At 38.6% G+C, this 18,391-nt stretch overlaps 2 protein-coding genes across 6 annotated transcripts in view; one reads left to right on the top strand and one right to left on the bottom strand.

Annotated features, from left to right (window-relative positions):
- LOC106806905 (leucine-rich repeat-containing protein 74A-like) overlaps positions 1-6,961 on the top strand; it is a 12,557-nt gene extending 5,596 nt beyond the window's left edge. The window contains exons 5-7 of the mRNA XM_014809050.1: positions 3,175-3,224; positions 4,148-4,342; positions 6,860-6,961. Coding sequence (XP_014664536.1) covers positions 3,175-3,224; positions 4,148-4,342; positions 6,860-6,961 — 347 coding nt within the window. The remainder of the gene's footprint in view (positions 1-3,174; positions 3,225-4,147; positions 4,343-6,859) is intronic.
- Positions 6,962-8,238: 1,277 nt separating this feature from the next.
- LOC106806916 (G2/mitotic-specific cyclin-B3-like) lies at positions 8,239-18,227 on the bottom strand. Of its 5 annotated transcripts, none has more exons than XM_014809086.1 (12): positions 18,145-18,227; positions 17,810-17,878; positions 17,503-17,634; positions 15,222-15,463; positions 14,742-14,850; positions 14,401-14,505; positions 14,052-14,144; positions 13,338-13,475; positions 12,952-13,107; positions 12,016-12,165; positions 11,320-11,456; positions 8,239-10,646 (listed from the first exon to the last, which is right to left on the bottom strand). In XM_014809086.1, exons 2-12 carry the CDS (start codon positions 17,849-17,851, stop codon positions 10,589-10,591), a joined length of 1,362 nt encoding a protein of 453 aa, XP_014664572.1. In that variant the 5' UTR covers positions 17,852-17,878; positions 18,145-18,227; the 3' UTR covers positions 8,239-10,588. The 5 variants fall into 5 exon arrangements, with proteins under 5 accessions (XP_014664572.1, XP_014664574.1, XP_014664571.1 ...); XM_014809088.1 differs by having other exon boundaries at positions 17,503-17,607; XM_014809085.1 differs by having other exon boundaries at positions 18,114-18,222.
- Between the last annotated feature and the right edge of the window lie 164 nt (positions 18,228-18,391).

Genomic DNA, 18,391 nt, shown 5'->3' with positions numbered 1-18,391 from the left:
CGTGTAGACACTTGTTTGCAAGTCATGGTGTTGTTTTTTTATATATTCTCATTCTTAAATTGATTGTCTATGAGCTATTATTAATCTTACCTTGTTGGTCCATGCGTATTGTTCCAATTTTAGAAACTACGTGCGTAAAATAGTCCTTCTAAAATACATTTGATCACGATGTACAGCATCAATTATCGGTATGTATGAGAAATAGAACGCAAAACCATGTCCGAATATTTAGTGAAAAATCACGGAGGACGAGCAACCACCTAAATTGTGTGTTATGTGTGCACACTGATGGTGAATGGGGCGACGAGGAATTGCGACAGCGAACGTTGGGGTGAAGATGACCCGCATTGAATGATAAGCGAACTGTTATTAAAAGGTAGATGATGAAGAATCGACGAAATTCTTGAAGTGAGAAGGTTTGCTTTTAATGAGTTAGAAAATACGTTTTTTTGTACTAATTAATAATATTAGTTTCAGATATTTAAAAGGTGCGGTTAAGGAAAGCCCTAATGGCGTTGTTGACGTTAGTTGGATTGATAAGGGACAGGCATTCGTGGTTGGACAAGAGGCTAATCGTCGTAATGACAAATGGGCGATCGTATTCAAAACAGTGATGTCGTGGTGAGAAGGTAGTAGGCGTTGGTTGAGCAAAGGGGACAACGGTTCGGTTGTGTGACACGAGTGACGTTTAGTTGTTGAGGCGACGTCTTGCTGAAAGGGGGTTAACGTCCTTGTTGATACCGGTTGTGGTTGGGACTGATGAATTAACCACGCGACGACCATTTCCTCTGTCATAACGGCAAACTGACGGAACTTTAGGTACATTACAATATATGCAGAGGGTGTTAATAACGACAAACTGACAAAATTGTCATTATTAACCCCTGATATATGTTATATGCCTAGCATAGCTTTTCAAATTTTTTCCTCGAAAAAATGTTGTACTACTACTTATTTACTCGCTATGTTTGATGCTCATGTTTGTTATATATATATATATATATATATTAGAACCTCTGTAATATTCAGCACGGGAAAAGATTTGGAAGAGGAACAGAAAATCTTCGATCCTCTTGCAGATACCGATTCTGAAGATGAAAGTAAGCGGCATTATGATACGTTAACAAGTGGGCTTTTCTTAAAACTAGCTTGCCATCGAGAAAGAATAAATCATCGCAGAGTTGCGTCGCTGCGCCGAGAATCACATTATTAGTCAATGCAGGGGCGGATTTAAGAGGGTGTCCGGGGGGTCCGGACCCCTTTAATTTCAAGTGGTGATGCCTTAAAAATTCACATTTTTTTTAGTGCTTAGTTTGTGCTGATAAAGATTTATTAGTATATAATTTATATATAATATATAATATATATATTATATATAAGTTCGTTGATAAATAACCGGTTAAATGGGCAAAAGAGGGGTCTCAGCGGGGCCCGCGGGGGCGGATGTGGATACATTTTTGTTTTCTTTTCAACCGATTTTTTGTTCTAGGTTGCGATCAGAGGTGAATTTTCACTGATTAGGGATGAGCTTAAAAGATACATTTTTGCCTAAAAATGTGGAATTCCTATCTTGGATTCTAGACATCAAAAATTACTGCTCAGATGCCCTCAGAATAGACCAATTTTTTTTCAATTTGGGGGAGGTCCCCCTCCCCTAAGTGCCTTCGGCAGCCTTTTAAAACACCACAAAAATTAAGCAGGAAAAAGTGCCCTTTATTTCTTCTTGGACACCCTCTTTAAAAATCATGGATCCGTCCCTGCAATACTCCATGATGACAAAATGTATTGATAGTATAGAATATAACGTGCTTGTAATTAATAGGTATAACAGATAAACAGAATGCGTATCTGACGCGAGTGGGCCGAAAAGACATATGTGGAATGCGTGTGAGATGCTAGGGGTAGTACCGGTGTTCATTACTTATGCGTTCACTTGAGATGAAGTGGTGAACCTACAGCACCACGGGACTCGGGTAGAGGTATAGGCTAGCTTCTATTGATAATTTGGCCTGTCTGTCTATGCTTACTGTGGAGCTCCGTTGATGTTACAAGCATCGACATAGTGGCTTCGTTTATACTGCTTTAGCATCGTTGTAGGGGATTTGCGTTCGTTATGTTAGAGGGCCCGTAATACCGCCGCAGTTTCATGGTTTCAAAGTGCCCTGTCTCGCGCTCTTTGCAATTGGCATTGCTTACCGGATGCCGAGGACCTATGCCTCCATAGCTGCTAGATGCGCGAAAGCCTGCTCTGGCTTCATTGTAACACACAACGTGCGGTGCCGGGGATTTGACGATACCGGTAATTAACCCGAATGTGGGTAACGTCCTTCATATTTGATATAAAGTTACTATCAAGGTCTAATTTAATTCCATATATAAGTGAAGATTCCAGAAACTAAAGATCCGCGCGCAGTGCCTTTCGCAGTTGAATATACGCGTACCTATTTGATGAGGCAGTTCTCACTTTAGTAAGCTGTTGTGGGTCTTTATCCATAATTTGATTCCTCGCTACCCGCCACTCTTAATTCGAAGTTGCTAGATGAAATGTATGCCGTAACTGTGCTTTTTCTTTATCTGCATGATAGGGTACACAAATTTCATTAGTTTTTTTTTTTTTCCGCTTGTCCTAAACCTCCGACGCAATTGGTTAGGTGAGTTTAATGCTCAAAGGAGAACTGCTATAGGCCGATTTGGTATGAAGATTTTGGTCTTGATATATATAATCGAAAGTGATGGTAGTACCCGTGAGCCCTGTGACGGCAGATAATCAATCCGATGCCAAGTATAATGGAGCGGTAAATAGGATACAACTGGCATTGTTACGCACTACATATGATTACAGGTCTGGCGGACAACCGATCTGCGCAGTAAGGGAGCCCAAGGCCATCGCTGAAATGTTGTGATCAATACTACCGTGAAGAAACTAAATTTCTTGCCGGTTAAGAATACATTAAAAATGGGAATTATACTGACAAGTAACTTTACCTACGTACTTTAGCACGGGGAGTTATACACTGTACACACTGAATTTGCCGCTCGCGCGCGCGCGCGAGCGTGTGTGTGTGTGTGTGTGTGTGTGTGTGTGTGTGTGTGTGTGTGTGTGTGTGTGTGCGTGTGCGCGCGCCTTAGTAGATGTCTTTCTGACTGCGTTAAGATGATGCAAATTTGATTCAGGTAATATGCTTCAAGACAAAGACGCCGAATGCCTATCACAAGCTATACTGGCAAGTGCATTATAAAGAAAATTATCACCACTAGATACGAATATTCCATTTCTAATCATAGTGATGGAGCCATATGCTTCGTGGAACTTTTGCTGTCTTTCTAATATCACGTGCAATTGCTCCCACAAACTATTATTGCAAAAATGACGCAATGTTCTCCGTTTACAGGAAAACCGGCAATTGCAACATCTGGATTTGAGTAGAAACGAATTCAGCGAGGAAGGAGGAGTCTTGCTAGGCGCGGCCATTGGTGAACTGCCTCTACCTATACTTCCTCTATGTTTACTAGTAGTATTGTGATTTTCAAACGTTTGTCTAGCTGTCGTAGAGATTAGTTGCTGTCGCTTTATTGTTCTAGTTACTAAACATATCACCAGGAGTGAATAATAATTGATTATAATCATAATCATAATAATAATAGATCTATTATTATTCACTCTTGATATCACCTTACACAGGAGAAAACGAAACGTTAGAATACATCAACCTTAGCTGGAACCATTTCCGTCGTAAGGGAGCCTTGGCGATTTGCGAAGGAATAAAGGTTGGATATTCATCTACAGCTATTAAAGGCTCACAATGCGCATCCAAACGCTAATTTATCCAGTACTAGACTAGCAAATACTTCGTGTCATGCATAATCACACTACCTTATGACAAAATAAACTCTCGCGCAAATTTTCAGTGCCATATTTTTTAACGATAATGTCATATGATTATGGTATGAAAAGATAAACCTAAAACATCCCCAGTTCTCTATATTATATACCGTTGTGGATGATTGAGGTGGGCACCTTCTTGCCTTATTACGAGAAGAGGTATTGTGAGTACCACTCAGAATACGTTGACAGATGAAATGTGCACAACGCGTCGTTTAACAGCAAGGACTTTCAACGTGATCTCTCTTTGACAAACAATCGCAGGGAAATACGCTCCTAAAAGAAGCCAATTTGTCGATGAACGGTTTTGGAGCAGAGTCGTCGAAAGCTGTCGCTGAGATCATCCGGGTCAACGGTACATTACGTCATCTAGACGTGAGCAACAATCGTTTGCCAGCCGATGGCATGGGCGCCATCGCAAAGGCGCTGGATGAAAATGAAATCCTCAAAGTGCTGAAGGTAGTAAGAAACAAAAAAATTCTCAACAAAATAAAGAATGTTGACGGCTTCGTCGGACAAGAAAGAACAGTAATAGTGGGCTGATTATTGATATTATCGTAGTCTCCACGATATGGCAATATTAGGCTTAGTGGTATATTTTTGGTAACGTACTTTCGAATAATAATCAATAGTCATAGAAATTCAGTTGAAATAACATTTCGCACTATGATTATGCTCAAGAAGCGGTCGCACAAATGCACCTACCCGTCAAATTAACATGGAGTATAACTAGCACATAGTAGGTCTACCGAGAGCCTATTAACTATTACATAAGTGCACTGGACTTGAATGAATGTGTGAGATATATTATGGATTATAAAACACACATACACACACGCGCGCACACACGCACGCACGCACGCACGCACGCACGCACACACACACACACACACACACACACACACACACACACAATAGATATATATTATCGTTCCAGATTGGGCACAACCCGCTTCTCGACAAGGCGCCTGTTGTTACTGAGGCTGTAAAGACGAGGGCGTAGGCGTATGTGGAAACGCTCGATCTGTGTCCGTAGTATTGGACGATATCAGGATAGATGTTAATAGAAGAGCTCTTCTATTATAGTCCTTCTATTATCTAGCTGCTGATAGAAGACGGTCTGTCATACTCCTTTCTTGATTATCATAGCTCCTGGACGATATGTATGACGATATAACAAAAGTCGTTAACATATATTATAAATAACGAACTTTATATTACTGTCCATAAGTTTGAATAACATCACGGTAAGAGTTTGTTGACTTGTCGTTAATCTGAATACAATATGTCTATATCTTATCAGGAGTCTATCATAGATGCAGATCATCCAATATTGATAGATCGCTGTTATATTAGCGCGCATATATATTAACTGATCCTACAGGATGTGCGTGTGAGACAAGGAGTTCGAAGGCGCTGCAGGCAGAATAAAGAGAGAGAACACCTTACAATACAAAACGCAGGCGGTGTTGCTTGGGAACTATGTTATAAAAGGGCGCCTCAAAGAAGGGTACTATCATACATGACGCTCGTGTTCGGTAAACGTATCGCTCACGTATTACAGATTACGCAGATATAGAAGGCAGAAAACTAATAGATTTATATTCGTCGTCCGCACACGTCAACTGTTGGGCTCAACTAAATACACATGCATCACCGTTAGTTGATTGAGATTTAATCATGTAACCGTTAAATCATTAAATCTAAATAATTAAATTTTAAATTAAATTAAATAAATAAACATTAATATAGTTATTATACCGCAAACAATAGACAGGCGGGTGTAATTTCGTGGATTCTTAGATTGGAATTGAGGTCGCCCACTATATGGTTGGATGTCTGGAGCTGAAGGCTTAGCGAATCATCGGCACATCTTGGGCCCAGCAGTACTACAAGAGCCAAACGACGGGGGCATCGAACGTTACCGCGGCTATGACTGTCATTCAGGTGACTCACAAAGGCGCGCCTGCTTGCGTTGTTGGCTAGGGCTTAGATACAAATATCCGGATATTTTTTTAGATATTTAGAAGTTTTCGGGATATTCAGAAAAATCTGGATATTTAGAAAATTCCTTTAATATTTAGGGATAAACCAATTTTCTCAAATATTAAGGATTTGCAAGGATGAGTTTGTCTTTTTCTGTTAAGAAAAACCATCCAGTGGTGCAAACTGTTTTCAAAATAACACAAAATAAATATGTTTAAAAGACATTATGTTGAAATAATTGAGATATTTAGAGACACACTCCCAGTCGCCCCGTGCTTGATATAGCGCCGCGGGATAGTTCCGTTTATGGGCGTGCGCGAAAAAAATTGGGAATATTTAGAAAAAAAATTGAGATATTTAGAGATTTTTTGGAGAATTTCCGGCAAGATATTTAGGCCATTTTTCGAGATATTTGTATCTAAGCCTACGTGTTGCCGACATTAGTGGGGGAGGTGTCCATAGTATCAAGAGCTAATAATAGGTAATATCAAGAATCCATAATAGAAGACTATCTAGAAGACTTTCTATTATGAAGTCTTGGTATTATCAAAGAACCTATATAGGCTCTTTGGTATTATCAAGAGTCCATAATAGAAAATTCCTACCGGTGTTATTATCTACTCTTGATAGTATAAAGAATAGGGCGCTGGGTATACATTCACATCAACCATACGTGACGTGGAAGAAATGGTACTTGATGAAAGTTGTAACGAGCCAGACATAAACTTGTGTCGATGTTTTGTGATATAATAAGGGGCCGCACACTAAAAAACCAAGTTCTGACACATGCCATCCCACCAAATATGAAAAACCCAAGATTTTATTTTGTACACGCAGATGGGAAGATACGAGGGCGGTGATGGAAATGTGTACGGGCTGTACAGCTGTTATATTGTTCATCGTGAATAGCTATGATTTCGAGGGGAGTGGTGTGGATTTATTTACTGCAGACCTAATACGGTAAAAACTGTAATCGCATTCACCTTACAGGGTCTCGTGAATAGTGCGACAGAGGAACAGTTTAACATGCTTCAAGAACAGTTCGATAGCAATGCCGTCACAACAGTCGTGCTCGCACAAGCTACCTGCTAATGGGTGCATCTATCCATCTGAAAGGATTCTACATGGATCCACACACAGCGCTATACTGGACTGCATCAAATTCTATAGAATCACTGACACAATAATACGCAGAAAACGAGTGAGATAGACAGTGATTAAAATAATTAATTAGTCACACTTTAGTACTGTAGGCATCACATCTACACATTGTTCCATGTAATCTCCACTAAATGGCTAAAGATGAAGAAAACATTAAAGACAATATAATAATTGAGACCGACTATATAAGTGTTTTTAGAAGGAAAACGTTTATTTTACAAAACAGATTACATCACAATGCTACAGGAAGCATTCCTATACTTCTGAATATGTTGAAATGAATTTGATATAAATTAATGAACATATACAACGTTGATGACATAATCGGTGCTGATAATTTTCTGGAAATTCGTGTAACCTAAGAAAATATGTATTTTTTCTGTAAAGCAATAGAATGCAGTCAGTGTGCTACAGGAGACACATAGAAGATTCATAATTGCATTAATAGTTAGTTTTGAAATACCCTTACTCATCAGATGAATAAAATCCTGATATATATTACAATTTCACCAAATATTCAACGTTATGGAATATTGCTGTGTTGCAGAAACAATTGCTGATATTTTCATACGTAATTTGAATATATACGACCAAGTTTTGAAATACCGATTGTGGCATTGCAAATATCGCGCATGCCTTTTTATCAGAGCACACGATTAAATTGATTGACATATTGATACATATCAATATATTTAGTGAGGTGAAAGATGAGTGTCGTCAAAAAGTCAAAAGAATATTAATATACTATGAGCCATTCACATACTTATCACGAGCACATGAATCTACACGAGCACATATGCTAGCTCAGGCGGGATTGTTTGCATTTTATTCACACATTAATTCAATCGCTCATAAGGTCTATGTCCCCCAGGGTACTGCCGGAACGTACCCTGGTAACTATCTGATATGGTTAGGGTTAGGGAGTAGGCGTAAGCGACTCCTTAGACTCGTTAATGGAGTAGGCGAGGTACGGTCCGGCATATTAGATATAGTACCAGGGTACGTTCCGGTATACCGGACCGTACCCAAGGTACATTCCGGCAGTAACCTGGGGGACATAGACCCTCTCAGCCATACTATCACGAGTACCATAATATGAGGAGTGAATAATAGAGATCTATTATTCTCTATTATTCACTCCTGATAATATAAACACTCTATATGATGACACTCCTGATACTATCATGAGTACATAATAAAAACGAATTTTTTATATATCATATACTCTTGCTAGCATCAAGCCATGCATCAACATGTGAAATAAAATGAACTTATTATAGCTGCTACGACCACCAGACAAGCTTGGATTACCACCACGTGTATATCAGGCATATTACACAGCATCTTATACGTATTATCAAGAGTAGATAATAACATGTGTTATTATCTACTCTTGGTATTATGTCTGCCTTTATCTTGTTCTCAGAAGTGCAGTAAGATGGAGAGGATCAAATAAATGACAGCAACTAAAAGCGATATGTACTAACAAAATACGAAAGGTCTGAAACACTATAAAATTCTTGTACCGTAATTGGTTAAATTACTGCAATCTGCAGCTACAACTGACTATATGATTTCTATAGACGACAAAAACACGCGTAACTACTCACACAGACGCATAGATTACATCACGAGTCCATAATAGAATCTATTAATTATGGACGCTTGATTACATGGTAATAGAAATACGACCAAATACATAAAAAAGACATAGGAGAGTTAAAAGGATAATATAGGAAAAAAATCATAAAAATGCAAGTAGAAATGATATCTAAAAACTAGACAATGACACCAATAACATTACAAACAAATACAGCCATGTCTAACGTTTCAAGCAGCTGGTAGTCCAACACGCAGTGATCATGCTTTGTTTCACCCCCGGAAAATTAAATAAAACAAAAAGGAAACACCACCTATATTGAAATTTGGCGTACCCATTGTTTTGAAAAGTGCCATGCACATTTATCCTAGTATTCCCTTTTCTTCCATACAGCGGTATGAATTAGTACTTTGAACCAATTACAGAGCCCAAATCGATCGCAATGACAATGATTGAAGTCACTTGTAAAAACTCAATTTTAAACTTCTCATGTGACGCTGGATATCGACAGCGATTAAGGAAACAAAGATATACCTTTGTTTTATTTCATATTTCGGTGCCCGATCAGATTACAAAACATGCTCACAATGCATGAGAGACAGGCTGTCCAATTTGCACTATAACATTTTGAGAATTGTACGCTCATTGCTGATAGTGCACGAGTGATTGCTTCTCTATATTTACACAACCCCCACTCACCCTTCCCAGTTATACCCTCTTTAGTTGCCCAGTTCCCCCATCTCATATATACATCAGATATTGATCATAATTGATTAAATATTTAAGGAAATAATCATGCAAGCACCCCAATCTTTACACATATATACCACAGCAACAGTCTGTTCCACAACATATCGAGAAGTAACACTGCAGGGTTCTTACCGTAGCTAAAATCTACTAAACACGTGCTATACTTCATCCATGTCAGTATCAGAAGCTGCTACATGCACTTAAAATTGCCAGTCAGATACACCAATAGTGACCGTCGAATAAAAGCATCACCAGAACACGTAATTTCTTATAACTTACTCACCTGCACACTTACAAAGAACTTATAAGACCAAGCTGGCATATGGAAAATGCGGGAATACTAAAAATGGCTAGCAAAAGTTAACATGATGCCAAAAATAAAAGTAATAAAAATTGTCCTTTTGAATATGTAAATTTGACAAATGATTATATCGCAAGAGTTGGCCATGTGACTTGTATACAGAGATGGATCAGTGGTTAGCAGTGCACTAAGCTGACTTCCTATATCTGAGATATAAATTATTATGTCAATTATAACTATAGCTACAGATACATCGGAATTTAAAAAAAAAAGACACTATGATTTAATGTCTCAAATTGCATCTATTTCGACCAATTAGGAGTCTAGGACTTCTCTTTTTGATCTCATTAAAACAACATAATTTGGTGAGGTATCCAATTCACCTAGGGTACAAAATTAACAGTCTTTATCTAGCGTTTCAAAAATAATATAAACTGATAAATGATCACTTAAAAGCAGCTCTTGCAGCACTAAATCTTCATGCATCATTGAATTGTCGAAGTTTTTGCAGGCCTACAGCTGTACAAACCCCTCCACCATGAGCTTTATGTAGAAGCTAAAAAGCATTCGACAATACTAGCTGCTTTTAGCAGCAACACTACCCAGGAGAAAATATTCAAACATACTTGGGTCATAGTTTCAAATACGTCACGTAGACATTTGCGTGAATACAATCACCAAGAATTTGTGATGCCTAATTAACTAATCACCTACACTATCTATTCAGATGGAAACGTCACTAGTGACAGAGATATTTGTAAAACTATCAAGTGACTTCCCTGGTGATACTCTCGGGTTTTCGATAGTTACTCATTCGTAACAAATCTCTTTGGTCACAATCACACACTAGTGTTTACAGGCCAGCACTACAGAGTTCCTCAATCCCCTATGTAGAAGCACTCACAGCTCATGAAGCTAATGCCAACACATCCAAGAATGGTATCTTGGCTACTTCAAAGAATACTCTGGAAAAATAAAACAGGGGGGTATTACTTATTTGACATTATGAGGAGTCAGCCATGGCAAACGAGGTCATAACTAAATCCTACATGATTGCAAAGGTAGCTTGATGACACATCTTTCAAGTTGCAAATATGCAGTATATATCGAATGCTACCCAGGGCCTAATCCAAGACATTTTTAATACCGAATACTGACGCCCAAATTACGACCCCTAGCAAAGCGCCCAAATTAGCAGAGCTCTGAAAATTGTGAAAATTAAATCTCCATGTTTCTATCGTTATGTAGGCAATGTTTTATAATAAAATGCTCATATATAAGATCTATAATCTATTATCTGAATAAAATGTGTCGACCAAATGCCCAATTTAGTGTGATAGATAAGTATATATATTTCGGCTGGCTGTGCTCGCCAACGGTTCCAGATTTTTTTTTACACTCGCCATGGGTGCCCATATTAAGCAGATAGATTAGTCCCTGTTACCTATAACGAAATCGCATCACATTATGAATTATGTAAAGTAACCATGCAGGTGGCACATGATTCATGACATGAATTAGCAGAGGTTTCAGTCACGGGACAATCACTGGACGAATTAGCTTCGAAAGGAGTATACCCAGCAGGATGTCAGTGTGCATTTCATGTACGTTTGTTACATTTGGACCAGGTCCACTCACTTGTGGGAGTACTTGGTCTTGATGGTCTTCAGAGATTTGGTGGAGACAGAGGGACTGCTGAGCATGCTGTTCAGATGCCTTGCTAACGACATCAGGTCGGACTCAGAGTATCCGGAGTAGTACTCCATTGTGACGCCCTGCAAATATAAACACAAGATATCATCAGATTTGTTAGTGATGTGGTTTCAAGTGTCTCCCCTTTTCCATATTTCCTGCTGTCTGACTTCTACTGAGTATTCGGTGGCTAAATTCAATAATTACATGAGATCTCTTGTATATACAGTGTAGACCCATTACAACGCGATGGTTGGGGTCCATAAAATGTCATCGCGAAAAACGCGGGGTTGTGCTAAATCGGGGTTATATATACGTGGATATATAAGAGCAAAACAGGAGGATCCAACAACTCATCGCGTTATATCCGAATTCGGATAGCGATTTCGATTCCTAATTCGGATTCCGAAATCGGGGAGCATAACATCAGGCTTCCACTGTAGTGTCACAACAAGTGGACTACAGTCAAACCTCGGTTATCCGAACATCAATTATCCGAATTTCAGATTACCCGAGCAAGATCTCAAGGTCCCGTAAATATTTAACGGTAATAGGATCAGATCAGTTATCCAAACAAAATAATCCCCGCCTGTCTCGTTCGGATAATCGAGGTTTAACTGTATCTGGAAGGTGAATTCTTACCCAGTGATTGACACTTTTCATTTGCATGGCCAGTAGCAAGCATGCTGCACCCAACTTGCTGTCACTACAATCCACAAACTCATAGTCTTGCAAAGATAGTTCACAGATATACCGAGCTAGAGTGAGTAGCTCCATGTTCGCCTTGGCACACTAGAACAAAGAAAGCTTAGACATGAACAATTTTAACAATAAGTCTAAATATAATGCAACCCCTGACCACTGAACAAAAGCAAAAGTGTCAACTCCATTTAAGGCAGCAATCCACCTACATCCATCAATGTATCTAATTTAGGCAAATATATTCTATGCGGGAACGTGCATAAAAATATTTTGATCAGATAGACTCGACACAGAAGCTGCCTTGTTAAAGCCATGCATTCCTATGTTGGCATCTGAAAAGAGTGGCGTGCTAGCTCAGGTGTGAAGTAATATTTATAGAGTGACTCGACTTCTCTGCATAGACATCTAGGAGTATACAGGGGTAGAAATGAACATTTGAACAAGGGAGTCCAACGGACTCCCTACCCTCAAAAAGAGGAGTCTGCAGTCTGAGGTTCAAAATTAAAGATATTAACAATAACGCATGTGCTTCATATTTTTAAGATTCATGCAGTTGCACATCTGCCGAATTTTCTTTGGACATTAGCTAAAAAAATACAGAAATTCCGCGAGGCCATGCTCCGGAACGAACTAGTTAGTATGGCAGAATTTTCAGGGAGTCACACGGACTACTGCATATATGTCAAATCAGGGAGTCCGACAGTAAATCAGGAAGTATTTGACTCCGGACTCCCGTTAATTTCGCACCCTGAGTATATGTGTATACAAACATTTATGAGAGGTTTTCATTCCCGTCAGTGGCTTAAATAGTTGAATTTTGATGCTTGGAAAATATAAATAAATATATAATTACATCAATAAACTCTGTTAGCTTACTTTTGCATATCGTCGCAGGAACCTGTATGAGCTTGGCGTGCCTAAATCAAAATCTAGTGCTTTCAGGATCATCTGCTCCATCTTAATCAACTCTTCCTTGTTGTATGCATCATCACAGATGTACAGAAAGTCATCCGACAAAGGTGGGCATCTTTCCTATTAAGACCACAATAAGAAGTGAATTTTGAATCGCAGTATAGCCCTAAAGTATATGCATGAGCATCATTGAAAGAAATTAGTTAAGGATTTTGTCATTTGCATTGACATATTTTTCAATAGATGCAATGCCAAATTGGACGGTAATCCATCTACCACTTCAAAATAAAAATAAATACGCATATATAAAGTTAATAGGAAATTTGCATATTATTTCAAATGTATCTTACGTCAAATTTACATGCGATAAAGATCGCTGTAGACCCAACGAGCTGTAGCTTTTCCTTTGAGATTGTCACTCTTGACAGATAAAGGTCAATGATCTTGACAGCCAGGTACAGCGTTTCATGGTTCAGCTCAAAGTTTTCCTAAAATAGTATAAAAATCATCATGCATGTTACATAATATATTGATTGAGGATATAAATATTACTGCTAGGCAATTAATAACCATTCTATGACATAAACTAAAACAGGTTCATATAATAATAACAAAATACTAGTCAAACGTGCTAGCAAATAATGTCAACTGTCTATAACAGACACTTTTATGGCTTATTCACTTGAGCAACCCTTGTATAAAGGTTTCACTGTAGTACATCTAAATACTGTATCTTAGAGAATAGAGACAATAATCATGCGATAGCTATCACCAATTTATTACTGAACTTGAGTAGTTTAACATCTATTGTCTTATTTAGACAACAACCCTTTTATTCAATTAACAAAAATTCACAGAATGAATTTAAAATGATTTAAAGCCTTATATTGGACCAATGAGCAGATAGCAATCAATCCCTTGATCACTATGGATTTCGTTTATTGTTTTAGAGTTTCAGTATTATGATAACTATATTCGGGTAAGGGGAGGTTATGATTATAGAAGAACAATCGAAGATTGTGTTTTATTTGTAGCTACAGATATAAAACGTAGTGTTCACATACCTGAACTTCGACTAACCAGTCAACCAGGATTGCTCTCATAGATGCACTAATCTCCACCTGTGTGTCCAAATACTTACCGACAGCAAACTTTGCCTGCACACACACATAACAGTAGTAGTCAGATAGTATAGCATATTGCAGACAATTACTACACCACTATAGCACATGTTACAAACCAATCTATACTAATGTGATAATATATTATAACATGTAATTTGTAAACATGCTGCAGTCACTGCCGAAGTGTAATACTGGGAAAATTTATCTCACAAGAAAACTATAAGTAAAAGGTATAGGTATCAATAAGTTGACACTGGCATTTACTACATGTATCAGGTAATATACTGACCTCCCTTGATTTGTAGTACAGAAAAATATCATATGCATAATCAGGAACATGAAAAATATCATTCTTGAATTCATCATCTACGTCATATTCTGGCTTTAAAGTGACCTGTCGTGAAGTATTGGGAAAAGTGATTGGTAGGTTATCAGCAGGAGTTATCAACATCTTATAGCAATTATACTGACAGCTAAATATAAAATAAGGTCACAAAAAAGTAATCATGCATGAGTTTTCTGCCACAAACGCGTGCTTATATGGGCCTGAACTTAACACCAAACTGTAATAGACAGCATCAGTATACAGCAAATACATCTGATAGATGAGGACATGGTAATTACGTGTACCTTTTCTGGCTGTGCTTCCTCGTTATCACTTTCCGCATCATTACTTAGGCACACGTTACTGGCTTTCTGTGCATCCTTCTCAGATTCTGAGGTACTGGTCTGACTGAGGCTAAAATTGACAATTTGTGAAATGCCTACAACTTCAAAACAATTATGACCAACAACTATTTCAGGATGTAAATAGGCAATCGAACTAAAATATTCATATTAACACCTTCCATGCCTCTCTCCCACCTCCCCCAGCAAAAAGCCAACACACATTGGCAACTAAAATATTTCATTGTCTTTAAAAAACGTATGGCAAGTTAAAAAATACTTAGACTGTAATAATATTAAGTTTAAAAATAAAGGTGGTACACTTTTAAATAATTGAAATTTGGTCTTTTACACTCAATGGATGGAAGTCTGAATACATGCAATATTTGTTCCACAACAGGTAATTGCGGATCTGACCATGTGTCCTTAATCCCATTCACCTACCGCAAGCACAACGAGTCTTCGAAGCTTTCGCGATGATCCTGGGAACTTGGGAGCTGTGAGCCTTGAGAACTTATGCACTCAGACAACTCCAGTGATGATTCACAGCTTGCATAAGTTTCTTCACTATTCCTACTCCTCGGCTTACCAGCACGCTCTGTCTTTGCCGGTTTCTTAACAATCAGCGTCTTTGTTGGTTTTTCAGATTTTTTCAAACCACCGGTGGTAGTTTTTTTCGTCAATGCCTAGAAACATTCAGAAAGGCAAACTTTATATATTAATATAGCTATAACGTATTGTAAAAACTGGTCTCACACAAACCTGTGGCAGCCCCATAATCACACATTTCTTTCTAGGAGTATAATGTTTGAAATAAATGTTAGACTATACATGCAGTTACTTCGGAGGCTCCTTGTTCTGAACAATGTAGACAGGCGTTTGATTCATACAATCATGCAGTGAATCATCTAATTAGCTGATCAATGCAGTCCTTGTGTTTTGGAAAAGGCAGGCGAGTGAAAAATCGCACACCTTGGCTCGCCGACGTGTGTGATTTGCATCGGAGTGCCCACAGGGCACGAGGCAAACTAGGGGGGTTCGGGGGCATACCCCCCAGAAAAAATTTGAAAACTAGACTTCATGAAATGCCATTTCCAGCATTTTGGGCTAAAAATTAGCTCTGCATTTGTACTATTAATTTTGACATTTTTTATGTGATTTTTTTTCATCTAACAAAATATCAGTTCTTGGACATGTGGATAACTTGAATCACACATTTAGCATGTTTAGTCAAAAAGGAACAACACTCAATTTTTCAAAGTAGACTATTAAAACTTTATCTAAAAATACAACCAATCACATTCGTCGTTCTAGAGCGCTTTGCGACTGTCGTTATAAACATGTGAACCAACTTCCGACAATATCTGTGATGTTTACAACCGTTTGCGTTTATCTTCGAGTTTATAAGTTGAATTAATAAAAAATAAAACACAGGAAAAAAAAGGTGTGCATTTTGATAATGCTTAGATGCGCGTTTTTTCGCACTTCTCGTGATCAATCAAGACGCACGAGCGCGATCGCGCAGCTTAAAACACAAGGTCTGTCAATGACGTTGTTGATGATGAAGAGGAGGGTAATATGATGTCAACTCGAATGTTCATTATAACAGCTAGACCTACAAAAGCATAATGTACATTGCTTGGTAGAGTTGGGCGTATGTAGTATATATGTCAGAAAATATACTTCCATGTAGCATTGAATTCAGTACAGTCCAACCTCCTTTATCCGGCCACGTCGGGACATGGGGATGGGGCCACGTCGGGACATGGGGATGGGGCCACGTCGGGACATGGGGATGGGGCCACGTCGGGACATGGGGATGGGGCCACGTCGGGACATGGGGATAGGGCCACGTCGGGACATGGAGATGGGGGATGGGGCCACGTCGGGACATGGGGACATCCGGATATGGGATTTGGCCGGATATGAGTTATGCTCAAACACAGCATTTCTATCCAGTTCAGTAGGGGTTATGCATGTGATAATGTATTTACTCGTTGCTACGATTGATTATTTGATACAAACTGTCGTGTTTTATGGTAAATAAAATATGAAATAGAAATAAAATGAAATAAAACATAAATTTTACCACTTCGGTTTATGTTTGTTTCTTTTGTGCTGAGATCTAGGGCTGTAACGATCAATACATTCGCGGCGTTGTATGCCTAGGGCTGTTACATGTGCGAGGCAGCGGCACCTTTGATTGAAGTACGGGGCTCGATCGATTGCGAGTGCGTATAGCGACGTAGCGCGTTTCGCTAACGTCCGCTGGTAAAAGTTGTTCGTTAACGGACGAAAGTTGTCCGGAGGCATAGTGGACAACACACACACGCACGCACACGCACACACATTTTTGTTCATTCACATAGTATACAATGTATATATCTTTTATTCCTTGGTAGTTTTTACAGCATCACCAAGCGAGTATGTATTCGTGAAATATTTGTATTAATATGGCCGTATAATATGGCCATACATGTACATGGGCGATTGCTCTTACGGTAAGTGCGTTTGTTTTGTGCATTGATAGCTGTGCGCTCTTACGATAATCAATGTGTACATCGCGCGAGAGTCATTGGTACATCGCACGAGTTTTGAGCGAGATTTTCAGGTGGAAATGAAAACAGAGAACATACACTGCGAGATCGCGGCCGGTTAATAGAGATTTCCGGATAACGGATGGCCGGATAAAGGAAGTCGTACATTACAATAAAAAAATACATACATTTGTTAAGTCACCAAAAGCTGGTCGTTTTCTTGTTGAAGTTGTGGTTTCAGGTGACTTTTCAGCAGGGCGTTTCTGTTGTGTGGTCAGCATCTTGTGTTTCTCCTGTACAGTAATCCTATCATGATTAACCTGAATGGATATAGATCATACAAATATGATAATGCATATTAAACAATTATTATGTGTCTATGTATTGCAAGCATGATATAGGGGCCTAATATAAATCGTAAGACGTAACAAAATAAAGGTTTCAGGACTCTGAATTCATCAACTCAGTTTGTAGGTCGATCTACACAATACATACCTGCTTCAGATTGTGATGAAGCTTACTGGGTCTAGGTGCCATTAGCCTTGGTGTTTACAAGCAAGTTTCCTGCAAATCAATCACAACATAAACTAAGAATAATATAATTATCTGAAACAGATTTCAAAGTTGAGAAGACGAGTCACTCAGTCAGAGTCTCAGACGGTGACAGACCGACAGACGAGACGCTGTGACACTCAGTCACAGTGAAAATCACAGTAGAATTTTCGAATATTTGACCTTGGTTCAAATAAAAACTAGTCTACTGTAGCCACAAATAGTTACATATTAAAAACTAAATTACCTGGCTTTAGCAAAAAGGCAGTAATTCTTACTTAACAATAGTTACAAGTTGAAGAAGGAGAATCTTGCACACTTGCTTGTTATTCATCGACTGTTCGAATATACCACGCATCTAACGCTACCGGTGATTGGTAAACGCATTCAAGGCTGACCAATCAGATTGTTCTCCGCATAACATAAACAGACCGATTTGATAACATGATTTATTTGAGTTTTAGTTATTTTATATACGAATATTATTGCTTACTTATATATTGCTTTTAAATTGCATGTGAAATA

The sequence above is a fragment of the Priapulus caudatus genome, unplaced genomic scaffold (assembly GCF_000485595.1).
Source record: "Priapulus caudatus unplaced genomic scaffold, Priapulus_caudatus-5.0.1 Scaffold185, whole genome shotgun sequence".
NCBI classification, from domain to species: Eukaryota; Metazoa; Priapulida; class Priapulimorpha; order Priapulimorphida; family Priapulidae; genus Priapulus; species Priapulus caudatus.
Note: the sequence above shows the minus strand (reverse complement) of the source record. Positions and strands in the feature narration are given on the sequence as shown.